We start from the raw sequence: 24,666 nt of genomic DNA on the forward strand, positions 1-24,666 counted from the left end.
AAATTGGTGATAGAGTGTTTATTTTCTGACCTCCGCCAAGGAGATCCGGGACTTTGGGTAAGTCTCTTCAACGTTCAGAACTTAGTATATATCATTTGAAAAAATAATGTTTGGGGGCACTTGGGTGGCTCAGGCGGTTAATCCCACTCTTGATTTCGACTCAGGTCATGTCACTGCTTGTGGGTTCAAGTGCCAGTGCAGAGCCTGCTTGGGATTCTTTCTCCCTCTCTCCCTTCCCTTCCCCTGCTCTCTTTCAAAATAAATAAACTTTTAAAAAGAAGAAAAAGAACGTTTGTTACAGATTTTCTAAAATCCCATCGAATTTTTAAGCGTATGATTGTGATTTAAACATAACCAGCATTCCTATAAAGACATGGTAGATTTTCTTCAGGGGAGCTACTTGGCAAGTTTTACACAACCTTTCCCAAGCCCTTCATGGTGTGTGTACTTAACGGAAATCTACTTATGCTCCATTTTACCTCCAAATTAAGGGGGGTGTGGATAACCTACATTTTTGCACTGAGAACAGAATCATGGCCCCTGCTAAGCTGTATCAGAACGACAGCACAGCAACATACACCCAGGAAGATTTTTAGAAGCAAAACCAAGGGATTTGTCAGGTGAAAGCTACGCCCCAGAGATGCTTTGTTTTACATGCCAACCACTGCTGGAGATCCTGTAGGGCCAGGCTAAAAGGGCTTAGGGTTTTGTTTTCCTTTTTCTTTTCAAATTTCAAATTCCCTTAAGCCAAAGCCTGGTCTCCAAACCATCCAGTCCGTGACTAAACTGCCTCACCGGTTCTTAGTGTGGAAACAAGACTCCGCCTCGCCTGCAACCGCAAGAGGGAGAAGCAGCTCCAGGACAGCCGGGTGAAGCCCAGAGCCCGTCCCACGGGCCCGGCCCCCGCGCTGACTAGCGGGTGCCAGCCACGCACCGCCAGCGCCCCAGCCCTGAGAGGCTCCACTGTGCAAGCCAACCGCAGCCGGATCCTGGCGGCGCGCCACGTGACTCAGGGCCGCGACCAATCAGCGCAGCCCTCTGCGCTATTCAAATCCGCGGCGCGGCGGACGGTTGTTCCCAGCCAGCCGCCGTCGGGGGCCCCCAGAGCCCTAGAGTCGCCTAAGGCCGCCATGCACCGCGCTGAGCGCTGACAGACCTCCGGGCCCGGCGGGCGGAATGGAGAGTCGGAGTGTGCCTCCCGGACCTTATCGGGCCACCAAGCTGGTAAGACAGCGCAGAACGACTAGACCGGCCAACCGCAGCCGACTTTACGTGAGAGCGTTCGGAGTTTTGCCTGGGGCGGACAGACGGGTCCCAGAACCTGGTTTGGGTTTGGTTTTCTGAGACGTCGGGGGAGGGGGGCGGGGGAATAAACCGGTATCAGGAAACCCTTGCGGGACACGCCTCTCCCCCTTACCTGGAGGTCGGGGCTGTGTCCCTCCCTGTGAGCCGTTTGTCCAAAGGGTCTCGTCCCTGGGATGGCGCATCATACTCTGGCCTTGTTTGGGCGACAACTGTGCCTGCAGTTGTCAGCTTGCCCTGGAACATCAGAGAATATTATGATTTTAGCCGTTCCCCACGTCTGATTTTCTACCCCCATCTGGATACAAAAAAAAATTCGGAGTTCCATTACTCTGGAGTGTCAGAATGGGGACAGTCCGAATGTGACAGCTTCGTTTTGCGGGGCCTGTAGAATTCAATGCAGGATCTACCGACTGAATAGCACTAGGTAACAGCTGCCCATTTAAAAACTAAACCCAGAGTGTTTAAGATACTCGTCAGGAACCACTGTTGGTAGTCACTGGATTTGTACAGAGTCTTTGTGCACTTAAATTTTCAAACCAAGAGAATACAGCGCCACGGGGTAGGAGACATTAGGCGAGTGACTTAACTGCTGTGAGCCTCAGTTTCCACATTGGGAAAGTAGGGCTAATGATGCATATCTACCTTAAGGATATACTGAGAGGATACTGCGTGTGAACGTGTGTTGTGATGTATAGATCCTATGGATAGGCTACAGCTCAGTGTTTCTTGAGTAAATAAATGTGTGAAATGGGGAGGTGTGGTGGGAAGAAAAGAATACAGTTATTGTGTTTTCAACTCTTAGGTTTTGTGTTGTGGTGCCACACAGTTGGGGTTACAAGTCAGATTTCTTGACCTCTAATGGAGGATTTTTCAATTAAAAAGTGATGTGTTCATTTTGCACCACCACCACCACCTTAGTTTTCCGCTGTTCTAGCCGCCACAAACCTTGAAAGCTTGGGTTGGGGACAATTTAGAAAATATGAGTATCTTTTTAAAACATAGGTATATCAGTGTTATTAAATATATAGTGGACGTAAAGCTTACTTAATTTGCCTCATCTGTTCAGTGTTCACTATTGGAATCTTTACATAAGAAACCCTATAGTAAATATTGGAGCGCCTGGGTGGCTCAGTGGGTTAAGCATTGGACTCTTGATTTCTGCTCAGGTCAGAATCTCCCAGTTGCTGAGTTTGAGTGCTTCCTCAGGCTCTGCACTGACAGCTGGAGGCCTGCTTGGGATTCTCTGTCTCCCTCTCTCTCTGCCCCTCCCCTGCACTCCAACGCACGTTCTCTCTCTCTCTCTCTCTCTCTCTCTCTCTCTCTCTGTATCTCTCTCTCTCAAAAATAAACGTTTAAAAAATACTATAATAAATATAGAAGATATTGCAACATTAAAGGTATTTTATCAGTAAAACTACGGCCTGCCATCAATTTTGTTTGGCCAGCTTGGTAGTTATTACTGCAGGTTCTAGAATATTCAAACCTGGGTTTCAATGCCTGAGTTCATCACTTAGTTCTGTAACCTTGGTCAAATTATCAGTCTCTCTGTGCTTCATATTCCTTATATGAAAACAGGATACTAATAGTACCTATTCATAGAATTGTGAGAATGAAAGTGAAGTAATGAATGTAGAGCAGTGTCTGACACAAATGTTACCAACATTTTACTAATATTAGTTAAAATTAAAAAAAAAAGGGTACTTTCTCTGTTGAAGGTTAAGAAGCAAGTTCATTACAGTTCTTCATTATTTCTAGGTTTCCTAAATAAGCCAACCAGCCAATAAGTGCCTTTACACTATTACAAAGACATATTATTACAATGCCAGAATTAATAAAGAGAAATCAGTATGATATATAAAATTTTCTATAGTAAATAAGATCAATGATTTCACGAATTATGATGTAATCAGATATGAATAAAATAATGTTCTTTGTCTAATTTGTTTTGAGTCAGCACAATGTTTAATTTCTTTTTTAATATTTTCTTTTTGCAGTGGAATGAAATTACAACATCTTTTCGAGCAGGAATGCCTCTAAGAAAACACAGGCAACACTTTAAAAAATATGGCAATTGTTTTACAGCAGGAGAAGCAGTGGACTGGCTTTATGACCTATTAAGAAATAATAATAATTTTGGTCCTGAAGTTACAAGGCAACAGACAATCCAATTGTTAAGAAAATTTCTTAAAAATCATGTAATTGAAGATATCAAAGGCAGATGGGGATCAGAAAATCTTGATGACAACAGTCAGCTATTCAGGTACTGAACAGATAAATAACTACAAAACTGAATTACTTAACAATATAATTTAACTCCACTTCTATAATACTTTTACTAAAATTGCAGCTTTTTCAGAAGAAAAACATGTTTTCTTTATAAAACTGTTACTGCTCTTAGTGCAATTAAAACCACTTAGAATTTAAAGTTAATTGCTACACAATTAAAACTTTTAAAATGTTAGATAGTATATATAATAAAATAAGTATTGGGAGGAAAGAATGTGATATCACTTCTGCATATTCTGAAATCTGTAACATTTCAAGGATAGGTCATTATTAACCTTTGGTTTCATAGATTCAAGAATTATAAGACAAATTCTCACAGGTCCTTGCCTCCAAGTAACATAATCTCATATAACCTAAGAATTCATGTGATAAAAGAAATAATAGCAAAATTTATATAATAAATAACAGAAGAAATATACTATAGGTTAAAGAGAATATTTTTTTAAGGATTTACCATATATCAGAAGACCTGCTTTATGATTTACATGTTTTCTTACTTAATCCCTGGACTAGCTAAGCAGGTTAGGTATTAACTTCTTTTTACAGATGAGGAACCTGAGACCATGCTTCAGTAAATCTTGTTATATCTGTCTGAAATATGTTCTTCTACCTTGAAACACTGTAGACATTGTCAGATTAGTAAATACATTTGCTCTCCTGTCAATTCTATTGCAGCCTCCTCTGTGGAGCCTTTCTGACTCCCTTAGGCCAGCACCATTGCTTTTTCTCTCATGTGCAGGGTTCTATGTTATATATCACTAAACTAGGTCTTTGGATTCTAATATCCATGTTTTTTCTCTCTAAAAAATTAGTACTTTTCAAATGAAGTGCCTTAGTAATTGATTCTTGTGTATCAAAGATGATTTATGTTGTACAAGTAAATTGCAGTAACAAACATGTGAGTAGTTCCTTTTGTATAGCACTCTACAAATCCTGCCTGTCTTAACTACTGCTTAGGCACTTTGTGAGCTCCTTTGCTATTATTCATCCTTTAGCTGTTACTGGTTCTAAAGGTCCTAGACTTGTCTTTACTTCACTGTCTCCCTGGGCAATCTCTTGCCATGTCTTCACCTACTTTCCTTATAACTTTCAAACTTCCAACCCAAATATATCCCTGAGCTTCAGACCTATTTTTGCCCATTAGGCACTTCAGATATAACATATAGAAAAATCACTATCATGCCTTAACCCAAATTTTATCTTCTTACTCCATACTTAACTGAATAGCACTGTCTTCCCTATAGCTGTTTTGATTCTTTTCCTTTTTCTCCCCTTTAAATATGATTTAGTTAACAGACCATCTCTGTTATACCACTTTAGCAGTTCTCTGATCTACTCCTCCCTTCACTCTGATAGTTCATTTTGTTAAACCATTTTTCTCTCTTACCCAGAATTCTGCATAACTCTTCAACTAGTCTCTCTGCCTCTAAGTGTTTTATAATGTTAGCAAATTTATAAAGTATACTTAAAAATAAACTTTACCAAAAATGTGTGAGACTTTACTGGAGAAAATTATATAATTGTTTTAAAGGTAATAAGTGAAGAAGGATATCCTGTTGATGAATCAGAAGACTTAGTATCCAGAGCGCCTGGGTGGCTCAGTTGGTTAAGCGTTGGATTCTTGATTTCACCTAAGGTCATGATCTCACAGTTTGTGAGTTTCAGTCATGTTGGGCTCTGTGCTAAGGGCACAGATGGCACAGAGCCTGCTTGGGGTTCTCTGTCTGCCTCTCTCTCTGCCCCTCCTCACTCATGTGTATGAGCTCTCTCTCTCAAAGATAAATAAACATTTTTAAAGAAAGAAGACTTAGGGGCGCCTGGGTGGCGCAGTCGGTTAAGCGTCCGACTTCAGCCAGGTCACGATCTCGCGGTCTGTGAGTTCGAGCCCCGCGTCAGGCTCTGGGCTGATGGCTCGGAGCCTGGAGCCTGTTTCCGATTCTGTGTCTCCCTCTCTCTCTGCCCCTCCCCCGTTCATGCTCTGTCTCTCTCTGTCCCAAAAATAAATAAACGTTGAAAAAAAAATTTAAAAAAAAAAAAAAAAAAAGAAAGAAGACTTAGTATCATAAATAAGTCATTTCTCCCCAATTGATATATATATAAATTAAATGCAATTTCATTCAAAACCCCTATATAATTTTTTATAGAATTTGACAAGCAGGTTCTAAAGTATTTTTAGTAATATAAAAGTCCAAGGCAATTTTGAAGAACAAGGAGGAGAGAATTTCCCTACCCAATATCTGGGCTTAAATTTAAATAATTAAGTACTGAAAAAACAAAACTATACATACAGTTGATCCCTGAATAACGCAGCTTAGGGGCACCAACCCCCTCCCCTGCATGGTCAAAAATCCACATACAACTTTGACTCACCAAAAACTTTAGTGATAGCCTACTGTTGACCAGAAGCCCTATCAATAAAATAAATAATTAACACACATTTTGTATGTTAAATGTATTATATACTGTATTGTTACATTAAAGTAAGCTAGAGAAAAGTAAATGTTATTAAGAAAATCATAAGAGAGAATACATTTATAATACCGTACTGTATATACAAAAAATGTGTATAAGTGTGCTGCACAGTTCAAACCCATGTTCAAAGGTCAACTGTACATGGGAACTTGGTATAAGAAAATATTTTTAGGATCATGGAATAAGAACTTCTGAGGTCACTAAAAACTTATGCATATTTTATTTTATACATTATACATATATCTTATATATTAATATATAAATACCATAGAGAAAAAAAACCAAGCCATATGTTGTTTATGTATACTTATTAAAAGTATAAAAACATGAATAAGAAAGAAACACACTAACTGCAAGTTAATGGCTTCCCTCAGAAAGAGAAAGAAATAGAATAAGCAAAGAATTTGATTAACAAAAAAATAATCATGAAGTCTTTTTTTTTTTTTTTTAATAATGAAGTCTTGAGTAAAATGTTAAATATTGTATTGTTTGATGGTTGATGATTACATATCTGGATGTTGTTTACATTATTTTCCGTACTTTCTTGTATCTTTGAAATATTTTTTATTATACTGGAGGGGGGAAAAAGCATTATAGTCAAAAGGAATAACAGAGACCAAGCTCTGGAAATCAGAACAAGAACAGTCAGACAAAGATCAGAAAATATATATAAATTAGATAGCTTGTCAAAGAAATTTAGAAAATGGAACTATTTTTTTCTTCAACAGAATTGATCCCAATAATAACTCTTACTTATCCAGATATAAAGTTAAAATACATACAATATACTAAAAAAGTAGGAAACCATTAAAATGTTTTTAAAGGTTTAATGGGAAAATCAATTTATGTAGAATCTTCCTTCCTTGGTAATATAAATAATATAAATAAATTCAGTTCTTTTGTGATTTTTAAAAGATAAACAGACACTAAAACTTTGTTTCTGATCTTACATTATTTAATTGCATGTTATTCTTAAACCAGATTTCCTGCAAATTCTCCGCTTAAAAGTTTTCCACGAAGGCATCCAGAATTGAGAAAAAACAGCATAGAGAACTTTTCCAAAGATAAAGATAGCATTTTTAAATTACGAAATTTATCTCGTAGAACTCCTAAAAAACCTGGATTACATTTCTCTCAGGTAAAACATCCTTTTTACTAATCACTAGTTTAAATTTTATTACCATGTACTTAATTATAAAACAGTAAAAGTAGATAGTTCTTTAATATTTGAAGCCAATACTAAAGTCTCTTGACCTACATTATATTCCAAAAATATGTGTATATGTTTTACTGTAGAACAATAGAACCCATAGGAACAATAATAAAAATGGTAATAAGACACACCTGAAACAGTATTTGTATAACTTAAACATGTTTAGTTTTAAATTGATTTGAGAGTGGTAGGGGCAGCTACAAAACCAAAAACCTTTATTGCCATATGTTAACCTTATTCCTTCAGGTGACACTTAAACTTACAGCTTCACAGTGGACTGTTTACTAGTAGAATTACTAAATATTAGGAATTGTGTCAGTTCAATATTTCCTTAATTTGAGCATAGCATGTTAAACCAAAGTAATTTTTTTTCCAGGAAAATATAGAGAAAATGAACCATGTAATAATCAATGAAGATCAAGAAAACTCAGTTGATAATAGAGAAATAAGCCCAGAAGATATTGAAGAAGTTTGGAGATATATTATTCTGATCTAGTAAGCTAAAACTAAGCTCTAACCAAGTTCCACAGGTGTTCTAGAATGTTAATTTGACATTTTTATCAAGATCTACAAATGCAAAAAAACAGATTAGTTCTTAAAGCTTAGAATTTAACCTGTATTTGTATTTCTTAATAAGTGCTCTTGAACTTCTAGTACAGTTGAAATAGAATGTTTTCAGTATGATTTGTTTTTTCTTTGAGTCAAAGTTATATATAGCTATAGTTCGGGGTCTGTATTGGAATCATTACAAGGTTACTAAGGTAAGTATATTTGAAAGTGGATACTAACTATAACCTTTATCAGTTTGGCTTAAGAAAAATATTCTGATGGCTTTGTTTGCCATTCGTACTCTTTAATATTTATATCCCATTCCACTTATTTTATGTAGAAAAAAGAAGTTTGTATTTTTTCTTCTGTTTAGCCTGCAAACCATTTTAGGTGTGTCATCCCTAGAAGAAGTCATAAATCCAAATCAAGTAGTTCCTCAATACATAATGTACAACATGACCAATACAAGTAAACATGGAATAGTTATACTACAAGACAAATCAGGTTGGTATCAATAAAAGAAGTTGGACTCTTTTAAACTTGCTAACATAGGTTGCAGCTATTGTGGGGGTGTAGAGAGGCTAAAAATGTAGAAAGTAGAGTACTTTAACTGAAAAAGTATTAAGGGGAGATTATCATCATAAGTGCTTTAGTAATCATTTAAGTGAATATTATTGGTACTATTATTTTAGCCTCTCATGGTATTTATGCATGATTTTTTTTAAATGGCAAGGTTAAACATCCAAAAGGTATGAAAATATAATTAAAACTATTGATTAACTACATTTTATTGAGGGCCTACAATGTACCAGGCATTATACTAAAGATTTAGTGATGAACAAGAGAAAAATGGTCCATGGCTTCTTGGAGCTTACATGAGCAGTTACATATAAATTTACACAAGTCAAGACATATGCAAAACCCTCAAGACCAAAGTCTCAAGACCAGTATTTTAAAGATCACTGGTTTATTGTATATATTTATATATATATATAATGTATTGATTTTAGATATAAGATGGAAAAATCAATGATATATTCAACCCAGCGGCATTACATTGAAAACTTAACATTTTAAGAAATGTATCAATAAATCTCAAAATGTTGACTCATTTCTTATAATGAATTGTTGCCTGTAGAATTAACTGGTATGTATTACTTGAGTTTCTTTGTGTTGGCAAGAACTTTAAAGTTTGAATTGTAGGAACAAAAAGCAAAAACTTAAGTTATGTTGCATATGCATATGGCTTTGTACCACTCCCATCTTAAATTACCTAAAATCACATACTTAACAGTATATTCTCTTATTCAAACTTTCTATTCTTTATAACCATAAACTCTTCAAGTTAAGTGTATGTGTGGTTTTTGTGCTGGTGTCAAAAAACAGTTCGATTTCATGCAGCATACTTCAGTTAGTAGCAAATGAAAGATTTTAAGCAAGCCTCACTAAAAGCACCCTAATATTCAGATATATCATTTCAATCATAGGTCTCACTCAAATCAGTAATATTCAAATAGCATACCTATAATCAGAATGGAAATTAAGATAAAGAAAACATGGTGGCAGTGGACAAGTATGAACATTAACTATTTATGAACCCTCCACCAAAATATCCTCAATTTGGGGGTAATTGTTTTATGTATTCTGGAAAGAATCAAACTCAAGATCTCTATGACTTTTAAACTTGTATTTTAAAATATTGTCTTCACCTTATGTCTTATTAAACATATAATAATTTTTAATCCTGGTAATATACATACATATACATACATACATATATATGTGTGTATGTAATTATATATAATAAGCGTAAAGTTTTAAATATAGTATCATGGAAATTAGGTGATATTATTGAACAATATAAATTTTTTTTTGTATAGATGACCTTCCTCACTGGGTATTATCTGCCATGAAGTGCCTGGCAAATTGTAAGTTAAACAAACAAAATGTGTATGTATATATATATATTTATAAAATATATTTATATAAAATATATATTTATACTATTTAATAAGAGCTAAGGAAATTTTGAAAACAATTTATAGAAATCCTGATAAAGTATGCTATTTCTTTTGATGTTTGAATGACAATCTAGTAGATCTGATTGCATTTCCTTGCATGTGGAATGCATTATAAAGTCCATAACTTTTTCTATGCAGATGGTGATTTCATAATTTAAGTTCATCATTTGTAGCTCAGTTTTCATAAATCATAAAATCACAGGCTAGTGGATATCAAAGGATTTTTAGGTATAACTTACACCAGTTGCCTTAGTGAGGCCTATAGAGTTCAAATAGCAACTTTTAAGTAATAGCTCTTATAAAGTGGAAAAGTTCAATCAGAAATGAAGTCACATTAAATCTACTTCATTTCCCTTGCCATTGTACACAGCGTCAACACTGAGCTGCTTCATGACATGCTTGTACTCCATAAGATACATTAATGGAACTTTTATGTTTATAAAAAAAAATGATCTGTCACTAATCAGTAAATGGAAAAAAAGCTTTTTCAACAGTGAGAAGTGATAGTTAATTTTTATAATTTGAGACACTGGCTCAAGTACAAAGCCCTAATTGCTTTAAAAATCAATTTTTTTATTTAAAAAAAAGTTTTTTGTTTTTTTTTGGGGGCGCCTGGGTGGCGCAGTCGGTTAAGCGTCCGACTTCAGCCAGGTCACGATCTCGCGGTCCGTGAGTTCGAGCCCCGCGTCAGGCTCTGGGCTGATGGCTCGGAGCCTGGAGCCTGTTTCCGATTCTGTGTCTCCCTCTCTCTCTGCCCCTCCCCCGTTCATGCTCTGTCTCTCTCTGTCCCAAAAATAAATAAACGTTGAAAAAAAAAATTTAAAAAAAAAAAAAAAAAGTTTTTTTTAATGTTTATTCATTTTTGGAAGAGAGAGCGAGTGCAAGCAGGGGTTGGGGGGGGACACAATCCAAAGCAGGCTCCAGGCTCTGAGCTGTCAGCACAGAGCCCAATGCAGGGCTCAAACTCACAAACCGTGAGATCATGACCTAAGCTGAAGTCAGATGCTTAACCGACTGAGCCACCCAGGTGCCCCTAAAAATCAGTTTTAAAAATATGCAGAAATATGTGCTTCTAAATCATTAAAAGTTAAATTATATTTTAATAATTTTTTTTATAAAAGGATTTTTTTCTAGTTCTTATGAAATGAGTATTTTATTAATAATGTTCAAGATAGGTACATATTCCCTTGTTGTCCACTGGGTGTCAATATGACAAAATAACAGAATAAATAGCAATAAAGTAAATAATGTAAGTTATAGAAAGATTTTATTTATCAAACTGAGGTGTAAAGATCTTAATCATAAGCTTGATTTGTGAGTTTCTCTTTCTGCCTTCCCCCACCTAACTGCCCTTCTGTCTTATACTTTGGCTCATGGTTAGCAACCCAATACTTATATTTTCAGGAATTTCTCAAATATCCCATGTTTAGAGTTTTTTTTTCCCCCTTTCTTACCAGTCCATGTTATACCTAAATGATAGCAAAGATATAACTTACTGGATTCCAGTTTACCAATATATCTAGCTAGAGGTAGCATTTAAACTTTTAGTTATTATTCAATCCCCTACAGTAATCCTGTGACATATAGGAATGAGTGATTAATATACTATCCTCAGTTTTTTTCTAGAAGAGAAAGTATGGCTTTTGAAAGTCTTCTACTGATACATAAAGATATATGTATTCAAACCTAGATACACTAACTATAAATTTTGTATTTTTAATTCTAATAAGAGTATGTTCTTAGAAAATTTTCTAATGATTATCACATTTTTTTATTCTACATATTAAGAATATATCTTATATCCTCCTTAAGCATCTGACTCTTGATTTCAGCTCAAGTCATGATCTCACAGTCATGAGATCGAGCCCCATGTCAGGCTCCACGCTGAGTGTGGAGCCTGCATGGGATACTCTCTGTCCCTCCCCTGCTCACGTTCTCTCTCAAAAACAAATAAATAAACTTAAAACTTTAACAATAATTTTTAAAAAGATTTTTACTTTGCTCTACATAAAACCCATATTAGCCTTTAAGCCGTTAAATGTGTGTGATTGTTTTCTTCAATCCTTTTTCAGTGTGTATGCTCACATTATGACCATATAAAAATTTGCTGGCAGAAAAGTAAAATTATTTGGGTTTGGGAAGAGAAAAATTTTAACTTGAAAGATAAAATAGTGACTCTCAAACCTGAGTGCATATTACAGTCACTAGGGAGACTAGCCAAAGATTCTGATTTAGATGATTCATTAGGTAGGTTCATTCCAGTTGGACTAAACATGCCTCAAAAGCTTCTTATTAGTGAAGATTCCCACACTCAGCATTTGGAAACTACTAAATTAGTGAGCCAGCAGCAAACATTTCTAAGTCAGTAATTCTTAGCTTCACCTCCATAAATTCTGGTTTGTACAGAGGAACTTACATATTTTTAATAGGCACATTGAATGAGTCTGATTATGTAGTCCATGGAGCACACTTTAAATGTTGTTAGACCTCAAAGCTCTGAGTCTTGCTTTAAGTGCTCTAAGTTCTAATTCTAGCTTTGCCACCAATGGTTTTTTTCATCTTAGGCAAGTTACTCTAACCTTCAGTTTCCTCATCTGTAATATGAAGTCAGATCTTATTTCTGAGTAAAAAACTAGTGAGCAAGCATGATTCTTTGAAGAACGTTAAGCTAGGGGCGCCTAGGTAGCTCAGTCAGTTGAGTGTCCAACCCTTGATTTTGGCTCACCTCAGGATCCCAGGGTTGTGGGATCAGCTCTGCGTCGGGCTCTGCACTGAGCATGGATCCTGCTTAAGATTCTCTCTCTCTTCCCCTCTGCCACTCTCCCCTGCTCTCTCTAAAAAAATAAAAAATAAAAATTTAAAAAAAAAACATTAAGCTAATGAAATGGCAATGTAAAGATATTATTTAAACTCATTAAGGGTATGCTTCATGTCAGACAAAATTTATGAAAATGTAAATTTACAAAAGATAATTTGGAAGAATTATTTTCATTATCTACATATTCTTTGTTTTGTAAAATGAATTGCAATAAAATCTCATTAAATAACCTTACTGCTTTAAAATATATTTCAAATGTTGCCTTATATACAGTTTTTAGGTAAATAAGTATTAAGACAAAATGCTAGTAGTTACTTGCAGTGATTTTTTTTTTTTTAGAGTTTATTTATTTATTTTGAGAGAGAGAGCACATGGGTGCAGCAGAGGAGCAGAGAGAGAGAGAATCCCAAGCAGGCTCTACCCTGTCAGCACAGAGCCACACAAGGAGGCCCAATCCAAGCCGAAATCCAGACTCGGATGAATGCCCAACCAACTGAGCCACCCAGGTGCCCCTATTCGCAGTGATTTGTAATGAAAACATAATGAGAAAGAATGAGATGTGATGTGCACAATTCTTTGAAATGTTTGAACTGTGACAGAATTTGTTAAACTTTGCTCCATCATGGAGAACTTTTTGACACTTTTTATAAGTATATCTAAATTTTTATTTAAAATAAAATATATTGGGGTGCCTGGGTGGTTCAGTCAGTTGAGTGTCCAACTTCAGCTCAGGTCATGATCTCGCAGTCCATGAGTTCAAGCCCCGCGTCGGGCCCTGTGCTGACAGCTCAGAGCCTGGAGCTTGTTTTGGATTCTGTGTCTCCCTCTCTCTGCCCCTCTCCCACTCATGCTCTGTCTCTCTCACTCTCAAAAAAGAAAAAAAAAAAAAAGAATAAATGTTAAAAAAATTTTTTTTAAATAAAATATATTCTACCAATTTTTTTTGCCTTCTATCTTTTAGGGCCAAGAAGTAATATGAATAATCCAACTTATGTTGGATTTGAACGAGATGTATTCAGAACAATAGCAGATTATTTTCTAGATCTCCCTGAACCTCTGCTTACCTTTGAATATTATGAATTATTTGTAAGCATTTTGGGTATGTATGAGTTTTTACTTATTATGTAAATTTATTAACATTTTCAAGTTTCCCATAATTTAAAAGATCTCAAAGTGTAGGTAAATATGAAGATGGCAAGCTATAAATTATTTTACAGTTTGGGAATACTATGGTTCCCGTTATGTTGTCTTCCAGTAATTCAAATATATCATTCTCACACCAGTTATTCACATCAATCGGGTGTACTACAATTCAATTCATTTCTGACACTGACTACCCACAGTTAGACCAGACCCTACAAGTGAAGGACAAATTCCTTAAATTCTGATACTTAACCACCCAAAGTTATGCAGACTCCACAGATTAAGGGCTCAGTTCCACAAGACTGCCCTCACACTTCAGGTACCACCTGCAGATGAGGTCCTCAGGCTTACTCACTCGCATTTCTGCCCTACCTACCAGTTTGCGTGTCCCTACAACCTTCCTTGGGTTTAATAATTGACTACAACTCACAGAACTCTGGAAACTGCTTTATTTAATGAGTACCAGTTTTTATAAAAGATACAAATCAGAAACAGCTATGTGGAAGAAGTAAGGGTTGTACACAGCTTTCATGCCCTCTCCAGGGATTCCACCCTCCCAATCATGTCAATGTGTTCACCAACCTGTATGCTCCATTGGCCTTGTTACTTCATAGTTTTAACTGAGGGTTAGTTACATAGGCATGATTGATTAAATCATCAGTTATTGGTGATTTTGCTGAGTCTTCAGTCCGCATCCTTCTGTTGTTCAGGGAGGTCTGAGGTAGGTTGAAAGCTCCAACCTTCTAAGCAAGTTCAGCCCTAAGTCACCTCATTACCATAAACTCAGATGTTCTCCAGTAGATGTACTATGGATAACAAAAGACGCCCTCTCTGGAAATTCCAAACGTTTTAGGAGCACTATACCAGTTACTAGAGACAAAGACCAAATGTGTAAGTTTTATTGTAGTACAGTTAGTTGTCTTATAATTAAGAGCTTTCTAATACTTGTAGACGAAGCCAGTGATTTTTTAATGTATTTGACTCAATTACTTTAATTAGATTGTTGAAAAGATTTTTAAGTGATTTATATCACAAGTTGGAAAACCTCTACTCAGTCTTGCACTTTGTAACTGAATGTTGCATGTGTCCTATTTAAGTGGCTTCTGAATTAAGCAACTGCTGTTGTACTATACTAACAATATATACTATAGTAATGCTTTATTTTTTTAACTTTACTATTGTTTTTGTTTTATTTTTGTCCACTGTCACACAGTTGCATCTTAATTTTTGTTTCATTTCCTGGTAGTTGTTTGTGGCTACGTCACAGTTTCAGATAGACCCAGTGGGATACATAAAATCCAAGATGATCCACAGTCTTCAAAAATCCTTCGCTTAAACAATTTGAATTCCTTCAAATCAACTGAGTGTCTTCTTCTCAGTCTGCTTCATAAAGACAAAAACAAAGAAGAATCAGATACTACTAAGAGACTGCAGATAAGTGATCAAGGATTTCAAGAAAAATGTGCTAAGAAAATGCAGCTAGTTAATTTCAAAAATAGAAGAGCCAGTGCTAATGACATAATGGGAGGAAGTTGTCATAATTTAATAGGCTTAAGTAGTATGCATGTTCTATCCTCTAACGTCAAATCAAGATGCTATTCTTTAGAAGGAATTGTAGACTTACCAGGGAGTTCAAGTAAAGAGGTCTCCAATGTCTTCCATCAATCTGTTGTGAATAGAGAAGGACAACATAATAAGCAGTTTTTAGAGTCTAAGACCAAACAGGAATCCCTAATGAATCTTCATTCAGAGGAAAGTACTCAAAAACCACTCTGTGTTGGTTTTAAGAGAACCTCTACTTTGACTGTTCAAGACCAAGAGGAGTTATGTATTGGGAAATGCAAGTCAAAACAGCCTTGTAGATCTCAGAGTTTACTTTTAAGAAGTAGTACAAGAAGTAATAGTTATATCAATATGCCAGTGGCTGAAATTATCATGAAACCAAATCTTGGACATCTCAGCACAAGTATACAAACAGCTATGGAAAATGAACTCGGAGAGTCTAGTACCACAATCAATAAAAGACTCTGCAAAAGTACAATAGAACTTTCAGAAAATTCTTTACCTCCAGCTTCTTCTGTATTGACTGGCACACAAAGTAAGGTTGATGCTTTCAATGCATGTAATATTAACTTTTAGTGCTTACTAACTGTTTTGCTTACCTGTCTTTTCTTCTCTGAAACTGCTTTATATTTTTCCTCCAAAAGGAGAAGTTTTTATCGTAAAAGACTCTTGTCATGGCATAACCAAGATTTATTCTACTTATATAAAGCACTTATTTTCTTTTACTTCATTTTAACTTATTCTGAGTCACTTTATTTGTAGTAAGTGAAGGATATTAGTACTCAAATAGGTTATGAAGAAAATGAGCATCTTACCATGCTTTTGAGGAATGTGGAAGTTTCTAGGGACAGTTATAAGAAATTAGATACTAAAATATTATTTTAATATTTATATAACTGTATTCTTTACGTAACTGTATATGTGCATAGTATGAAAGCAACTAGTGTCATTGATGATTTTTTTTCGGGGGTGGGGTATAATTTTGCCTTCCAGGTTTGCTGCAACCTCATTTAGAGAGGGTTGCCATCGATGCACTACAGTTATGTTGTTTGTTACTTCCCCCACCAAATCGTAGAAAGCTTCAACTTTTAATGCGCATGATTTCTCGAATGAGTCAAAACGTTGATATGCCCCAACTTCATGATGCAATGGGTACAAGATCACTGGTAAGTTGATTTCTTAAGGAAAGAATAAGCCTTGGTTCATAAACTATAAAAAGAAAAGCAAATCACCTAAAAGTACTACTTGAATGATGTCCTAGTCTCAAAATCCTAGATTCTTGGGGTAGAAAGGCTCTTAAAAATATCTTTCCTAGTAGCAGAATGTTGGTGCATTAATCCTTTGTGCCCAGTATGTTGTACTTTCATATCCTGACCTTTATCTTGTCTGAGCACTTTACCTCTTCATTCATATCACTTCGTAGTGATTGACCTAGACCATCAGACCACATTCCATTGCCTTATGCCAATGCTGTTTGGTGGGGAAGGAAGAGGAGATAGTAGGCACAGTTAAAAACATAAGGGCACTAGGGGCGCCTGGGTGGCGCAGTCGGTTAAGCGTCCGACTTCAGCCAGGTCACGATCTCGCGGTCTGTGAGTTCGAGCCCCGCGTCAGGCTCCGGGCTGATGGCTCGGAGCCTGGAGCCTGTTTCCAATTCTATGTCTCCCTCTCTCTCTGCCCCTCCCCCGTTCATGCTCTGTCTCTCTCTGTCCCAAAAATAAATAAACATTGAAAAAAAAAAAAAAAATTAAAAAAAAAAAAAAACATAAGGGCACTATAACTCTAGAGAATTATGGGAATATTATGGTAGTGGGAAAGTTGTATTTGATGAATTATGTGAATCAGGATAGCATGTCACTGTGGGTAAGAAATTGGGACAAACTACTGTGAAGCAGTCTCAGACTCCATAAGAGGATGAGGGTAGAGGCATTTTATACAGCTATTGATTGGAAATGAACTCTTAAAATAGTGTCTTCTCTCTCTTTCTCTCTCTTCAAGAGCTGCCACTTCCTCAGTGCAACTTCAAATGATTTTCTTATAGCAAGGAATCTAGAGTTGAGCTCTATTCTTCTACTCATTAAGGACAGTTCTTTAACAATGATAGACCCAAACTACAGAAGAAGAATTATTCTTACATAATTGTGACACCATTAAAAAGCATAGAGAAGTTTGTAGAGGAATATATTTTGAGAGACATGAGTAGAAAGGAGATAATTTCAGTTTTATGCTTTTTGAGTTTGAGTGTATACAGGACATTCAAGTGAAATTTATCCAACAGACTGTTAGAAATGTGAGCCTGGTGAAGATCAGGGCAGAAGGCAGATTGTTTGGAGGGAGGTGGTAATTGAAGCTTTGAGGGTAAATGAACTCTACAAAACTAAGAAAGAAGACTAAAAAGCTAAGGACTGAGTCTTGGAAGGAGAAAGGAAAACATGACTGACATGTAGGAATAAAACCAAAAATATTTCAATTCAATAAATATGTTCATTGTCTATTATGTACAAAATTCTTAAAATAGAATTCTTATAACTGTAATTATTTTAGAATGAGGTGTCTGTTTACGTGAGTCTAATACTTAGTGGGTAATATGGATATGATTGAGAGTAAATGAGTTATGAAACACAAAACTTATCCCAGAATTTGAAGACTCCTTATGATGGAATTGAACAATACATGTATTGTCTTTAAAGTGTGACAAAATAATTAAAGACTATTTTCCAGAATTTCAAAAGCTAAATGGTACCAACTTTATAACCACTAAGTTTATATATTATGTATTCTCCTGGCTTGTGTTTTATGAGATTAATTTAATGTAATAAGTCATTATTCTTTAACATTCTTTAAGTAAAATATCTATATGATACCAATAGAACCCATGATATTTACTGATACAATTGTGACAAAATTAAAGAAAAAACTAAGCCTTTTATAATCCTTTGGAATTATATTAAGGAAATACTTAACAAGTACTTTTAAGTTCTTACCTTTCTAATGTAATTAATTGTCCTCATTTGTAAGCTGAAGTCTGCTTATCACTTTATCTCAGTACTTTAGCATGAAACTACTTTATCAGAAACTACTGATACTCTTATTTATATAATACCTTAAATTTTTAAATTCACATCTTTTGTTTCTAGATGATACACACTTTTTCTCGGTGTGTGCTATGCTGTGCTGAAGAGGTGGATCTTGATGAGCTTCTTGCTGCAAGATTAGTTTCTTTCTTAATGGATCATCACCAGGAAATTCTTCAAGTACCCTCTTACTTACAGACTGCAGTGGATAAACATCTTGACTACTTAAAAAAGGGCTATGTATGTATTGTAAATCTTAAAAATTGTCTGCATTAGTCAGTTCCAAGTGGCAAATTCATCTCAAACTAGCCTAATGAAAAGGGAAGACTTTATCAGCTCACGTAAATAACCTCTAAAAGTCAGGAATGTAGACAGAATTTGGAGACTCAAATAGCAATAAAACTGTTTCCTTCATCTCTTATTTCCATCTTGGTCCTGTATTTGACAAAAGGCTCCTTCACATGATGGGGGATCCATAAGTGTGATTAAAGTTCTTAAATCACAGACTTAACATTTTTAATCCAAAGGAAAAAAGAACTATCCCTTCACCTACCAGTTTGAAAAGTTCTTCACATGGACTCTGACTGGCCCCATCCAGTCTAAATACACATCTTTTAGGTGGTTGAGGGTGAGTGCGTTGGAGACAGGGCCATGCTCTGATTGGCTCTCCATAGATTAGAGGAGAATCTGTTCTTCAAAAAAGGTGAGGATAGTGGAGGTGGAACGGGAAGAAACTATTAAAAGAAGGAGAGAAGGAATACTGAGTAACCAAAACAACAGATGTCTATTATATTCACTCTTTGGCAGCCCAGCACATATATTCATGTTTCTTCCCATACATACCATTCTAATATTGCCCTGGCTTAACATAATTATCCCTATAATTTCCTTCCTTTATGAGCAGATGTTATAGTATCTTCCCATGCTCCTACACCTCAAAAACAGTATATGAATACTCTTACTACGTCAAAACATTAATATTTTAAAGTGAATTAAAACATCACTTTGGGGCACCTGGGTGGCTCGGTCAGTTAAACGTCTATTGATTTCAGCTCAGGTCATGATTTCGTGGTTCATGAGTTCAAGCCCCATGTCGGGCTCTCCGCTGACAGTATAGAGCCTGCTTGGAATTCTCTCTCTCTCGCTCTCTCTCTCCCCGCCCCCACCTCTCTCCCTCTCTCTCTCTCTGCACCTCCCTGCCCACACACACACTCTCTCTCCCTCCCTCCCTGTCTCACAAAATAAATAAAACTTTTCAAATATTACTTTGATTTTTATTGTTTTGTAGTTAAAAGAATAAAATACATGGTTAATAGCAATGATGATGGATGGCTGCCTTATTTAATGCTTATTCTGTTCTAAGCCCTCTATATACATTATCTCATGTAATCCCCATTTTACAGGTGAGGAGACAGACCAAGAGAAGTTAAATAACTTGCTGAAGGTTACAAAGCTAGTAGGTTGTGGGTCTGGGATGTAGATCCTGGGATTTATCACTACTCTATTGCATAACACAATTTTTTTTTTAAATGTTGAATGTTTGGTGGCAAATGAATACATGCTAAATCCCATCAAAAGAACACTTAGCAAACAGGAACATCAACAGAATTAATAGACTTGGACTATATCATTTTGTTCAAAACAGATTAAAAATCCCGGAGATGGACTGATTGTTCCTTTGCCAACATATTCATACTGTAAGCAGATTAGTGCTCAGGAGTTTGATGAACAAAAAGTGTCTACCTCACAAGCTGCAATTGCAGAACTTTTAGAGAATATTATTAAAAACAAGAGTTTGCCTCTAAAGGAGAAAAGGAAAAAACTAAAACAGGTAAGAGAATGCATAAGTTCTCAATCACATAAATCTTTTTAAATATGCTGTTGCTGATTGTTATTTAGTAACATTTAGAATCTAATTTCTCATTATTTTGGATTTTAGATATTGTATATATAGGTGTGTATGTAAATGTAACCTACATTCCTGGTTTTACTCTTTATAAATATAAATATACTCTTACTAAATTTAAATAATAACAATAATAATAACAGATAACTCTTCCTTTACTTCCAATGATTATAACTTAGATTGCCCTGAAAAAACAATTATAAAATTTGATTGTAATACATAGCTTTTGGTGACTCATTATTACCATTTACAATTTTTATCTCTACCAAAATTCAGTAGTAACATGATTCTGGCAAGTTTAATTCCAGGTCTGAGATACTCAAATATGAAATATACTAGATCATTCTGGCCTTCATAGGCTTTACCAATGGAAAGGAAGAACATCTAGAATTTAGGAGGAAAACACATCAGAAGAGAATCCTAGTATATTAATGTTAACTGGGATCTAAGAAATTTTACCTTATACCTTTCATATATGAGAAAGCAGAGGGAGAGGCAAGGATAAATTGAAAAGATACTCATTTCTGAAATACATCTTTGAGAAAGTCACTGAATTCTTATAAAATGTTGAACTTGGCTTCAGCTAGGATAATAATGTTAAATACTCTCTAATTCCTCACCTCATTTTTAAGTTTCAGAAGGAATATCCCTTGATATATCAGAAAAGATTTCCAACCACGGAGAGCGAAGCAGTACTTTTTGGTGACAAACCTACAATCAAACAACCAATGCTAATTTTAAAAAAAACAAAGTTTCGTAGTCTAAGATACTAACTGTATTAAAAATTATGTAATACTTGTAGAACTTTGGTGAATGAAGCCATACTTAAGAATTTAGCTACTAAAAAAGGAAGTCTATTTATTAATAAGGTTTTTCTAAATAAAACACATGTATGGAGGTACCAAAGTAATTTTTTATCAGTGTAAGACTGCTAAGAAAGTAGTGAGTCTCAACTGTGAGCAAATAACAAAAGCAATACCAGATACTTTAACCAGAAACATTTTTTTTTTGACACAACATCTGGAAAAGCTATTACAGTGTGTGCTAAAATTTTATTTACTTGAATTTTGAAACCTGACATGTTTATCAAGATTAAGCTATAATTCTGTTTTTAAAAGAAATTAACTTATCTGCACACGTGCTTATGAATATTAAAGTACAAGTTATTTAGGGATACTCTTATTTCTAAGAATAAGAATGTGAAGAATATTGGAAAACTCAGTGAATTCTCTACTGTTAAATGCTGCACTCTTTTGTATACTCTTTTTCTACTTTTGATCTATTTATATATGTGTGTTTTTAAAATATGTACATGTAAGTCTTCAGTTGGCTTTAAACATTTATCCCAAGTGCTTCGGTCATTCAATTTTTCAATAAATATCTCTTGCATTCTTATGTTCATGTATCTACTGGAAGATAGTGGTGTAAAAGAAGTATAAAGCAATCATGTATTCATTCAAAATATATTTATTTAGCAACTACTATGTGCCTTTTATTATTCCAGTTATGGAGAGACTAAGATGAATAAAACAAAATGTCTTTCTTGAAAGTATTTATTTTCTAATCAAGGGAGACACCTATCAGATACTTAAAATAACAATACACACTCTGAAGGAGTCCTTCAGCTGAATACTGAGCTCTTTAGTTATGTAACAGTTCTCTCAGCTAGTGTTTTTCAAACTGTTACATATTAGAATCACCTGGAAAGTTTTAAAATAATACATGCTCAGGCTCTACCTTATATCAGTTACATCCAAATTTTAAGGGATGATATATAGGCATCAGTATTTTCAAACTCTCTAGATGATACCAATATTTACCCAACTTTGAGAATCAGTCCCTAAACACTTTTTATAAACAAGTAAATACCAAGCTGGTGGCACATTGGCTTTATTATTTCACTGGAAGAAAATGCAGATTATAAATGCTTTTCATCTTAATACAGGGTTATCCATATTTCTGCTTTAGTGACTTAACACAAACTTGAGGCAGTTTTTCTTCCATATTTTACTCTAAGGTTATTTAATATCCATTCAAGTGTAAAAATGTACAGAGTATCTGGGATGTCATAAACATTGTTCAATGACTTTTGATTTATCAATGTAATGTTGTACTCTAAAATGACAGTGTTTCATTTGAGATTTTTTATTAAAAACTTGAATAGAAAATGGCAACTACATATCTTTTGCCCAGAAACCTTAGCTATAAGATTATAGGACCAAATTAGAGCTTTTTCTAAGGTGTTTATATGCTAAAACTTCCTGTTTAAAGATGTATAATAATGTGAATTCTATGCATATTGAGATAAAAATTATTGTGGGTTTTGTAACAATTTAATTTTGTTTTTGTATTTATTGATATTAAATATATAAATACTATAAAGACAGAGTAATTTTTCATCTGAGCTAGTGTGCATGCAATTGAGATTATAAAATTGGTGTAACAATTTAGTAACATGGGGTGCCTGTGTGGCTTATTCGGTTAAGTGTCTCACTCTTGATTTTGGCTCAGGTCATGATCTCACTATTCCTGAGTTCAACCCCTGCATCTGGCTCTGCACTGACAGTATGGAGCCTGCCTGGAATTCTCTCTCACTCCCTCTCCCTCTTTCTCTGCCGCTACCCCACTCATGTTCTTGCTTGCTCTTGCTTGCTATAAATAAGTAAATAAACAAACAAACAAACTTAAAAAAATTTTAATGACATGAATTTGAAGTCAGGTTTGAATTTTACCATGCTATTTACTATGTAACCTCAGACAAATTACTTAACTGCTCTAAGTTCTACTTTCTTTATCCATATGATAAAGATTATAATAGTATCTCTCTTTTAGGATTATTGTGAGAATTAAACTGAATAATGCATATGTAGTGCTTAGCAGTATCTAGCCTAGAAGAAGCATTCTATAAATATTAACAATTATTATTAGAATTACCTAGAATTATAGCACTTAGAAGAGATCTTAGCAAAAACATAGTCCTGTATTCTTTCAGTTGCTTTGGGCACACATGAACCAAACAAAATTGTGAACAATTGGTGAGTCTTATTAAACTATTGTTTAGTTACGAGATTAGGGTTCTGATTGTACACACTGGCTAAAAATTTTTAACCCAATATAAAGGGAAAATTTGATAAGGAAGGAAAGTGCAAATACCTTCGGAACCAATATTCTTGAGTATGTGAAAACATGGGATGCAGTTTTCACCATATGTTTCTATTCTATCATTGGCAATAATTTGACCTCATATTTGATGGAATTAGAGATAGTTCTGAAATTTTATATCCTGGCAACCTGTGTACTTCTCCAACAGATATACCTGCCTTTGATTTTGAAGGTAAAGAGTGTGTGTGTGTGTGTGTGGCGTTGAAGCCTTTCTAGGAGAGAAAATGAAGGATAGCTAGTTTTAATATTAAACTCTTAACTGAAAGAAATAAAGTCAGTTTCACTAAAATAAACTTAACAGTTCTAAATACAATAAAGTACAGCAACTAACAATCTTTTATTACTCAAAAATAGCTCTTTTATTGACTCAGAATCTTATTTCTTATTTTCTAAGAACTAGGGGTGGGGGATGTACAGATTAGCTGTTATCTCCTGAAAACTTCAGAATGTGCATGGAGGAAATGCAGAATGTATAAGACAAATGAAAGTAGTGATGATTTTTTCCTCATTATAAAAACAATTTTTGAATCAAAGCATAGATTCATATACACTGGTTGATCTCTGAATTGTTCTTCCATAAGCAACTAGGAGACCAAATTATATGAAACAACTGTTTTTAGACAATGGGCTGTAGGTAATATGGGACTGTGATAACGGAGAAAAGGGGAAACAAAGGTGGTGAGACTTATGATTACCCCTAGATTACTACCTGGAGGCAACTGCCAGGCCACAGTACAGGGAGAGAGAACCAAAACAAAGCCCAGTGTCTCACTACATTTAGTAGCTGGAGGCCAGAGTTCAGGATGACTGAAGAGCTGCAAAACAACAAAAAGCTCTAGAGATCTGCAGAATAGTCTAAAGGTTTTTTCTGAGTAATAATTGGGGCTGTGTGAAGGAAATCATTTGAGTACTATTCAACAAGACCAACAAAAGAATAACATAAGCAGTAAATCAAATAATCCCTGGACCTCACTGAGCTGGGAATAGTTCATGTTACCAGCCAGAATAGAGCTTCTAATACATGGGGCATTGGATAGCATCTTCAGGAGAGTTATGCTTTACTAGTGGGACCAAATTAGCCCTAGAATAAAAACTGGTTTGGATTAACCCTAACAAATCTTAAAAACAAGGCTCAAAATGTTCAAATTGATCAA

General features: G+C 35.1%; 1 protein-coding gene across 2 annotated transcripts; it reads left to right on the forward strand.

The window, feature by feature from the left end:
• The first annotated feature begins 1,119 nt into the window (after positions 1–1,119).
• Positions 1,120–22,715, forward strand: DEPDC1 (DEP domain containing 1). Of its 2 annotated transcripts, XM_047085715.1 has the most exons (12): positions 1,120–1,224; positions 3,300–3,565; positions 7,045–7,201; positions 7,653–7,771; positions 8,199–8,329; positions 9,706–9,753; positions 13,626–13,763; positions 15,054–15,905; positions 16,364–16,536; positions 18,508–18,684; positions 20,090–20,275; positions 20,983–22,715. In XM_047085715.1, the coding sequence occupies exons 1-12, from the start codon at positions 1,177–1,179 to the stop codon at positions 21,121–21,123; spliced, it is 2,436 nt and encodes an 811-aa protein (XP_046941671.1). In that variant the 5' UTR covers positions 1,120–1,176; the 3' UTR covers positions 21,124–22,715. The 2 variants fall into 2 exon arrangements, with proteins under 2 accessions (XP_046941671.1, XP_046941672.1); XM_047085716.1 differs by lacking the exon at positions 15,054–15,905.
• The last annotated feature ends 1,951 nt before the right edge of the window (positions 22,716–24,666 follow it).

The sequence above is a fragment of the Lynx rufus genome, unplaced genomic scaffold, assembly GCF_022079265.1.
Source record: "Lynx rufus isolate CCGP_SWC_20201006 ecotype Redwood Valley unplaced genomic scaffold, mLynRuf1.p SCAF_2, whole genome shotgun sequence".
Classification (NCBI taxonomy): Eukaryota; Metazoa; Chordata; class Mammalia; order Carnivora; family Felidae; genus Lynx; species Lynx rufus.

Coding starts and splice junctions, on each gene's coding strand:
- DEPDC1 (XM_047085715.1), top strand. CDS start 1,177: ATGGAGAGTCGGAGTGTGCCTCCCGGACCTTATCGGGCCACCAAGCTG. Junction 1,225..3,299: donor CTTATCGGGCCACCAAGCTG/GTAAGACAGCGC, acceptor TTCTTTTTGCAG/TGGAATGAAATTACAACATC. Junction 7,772..8,198: donor AGATATATTATTCTGATCTA/GTAAGCTAAAAC, acceptor TCTTCTGTTTAG/CCTGCAAACCATTTTAGGTG.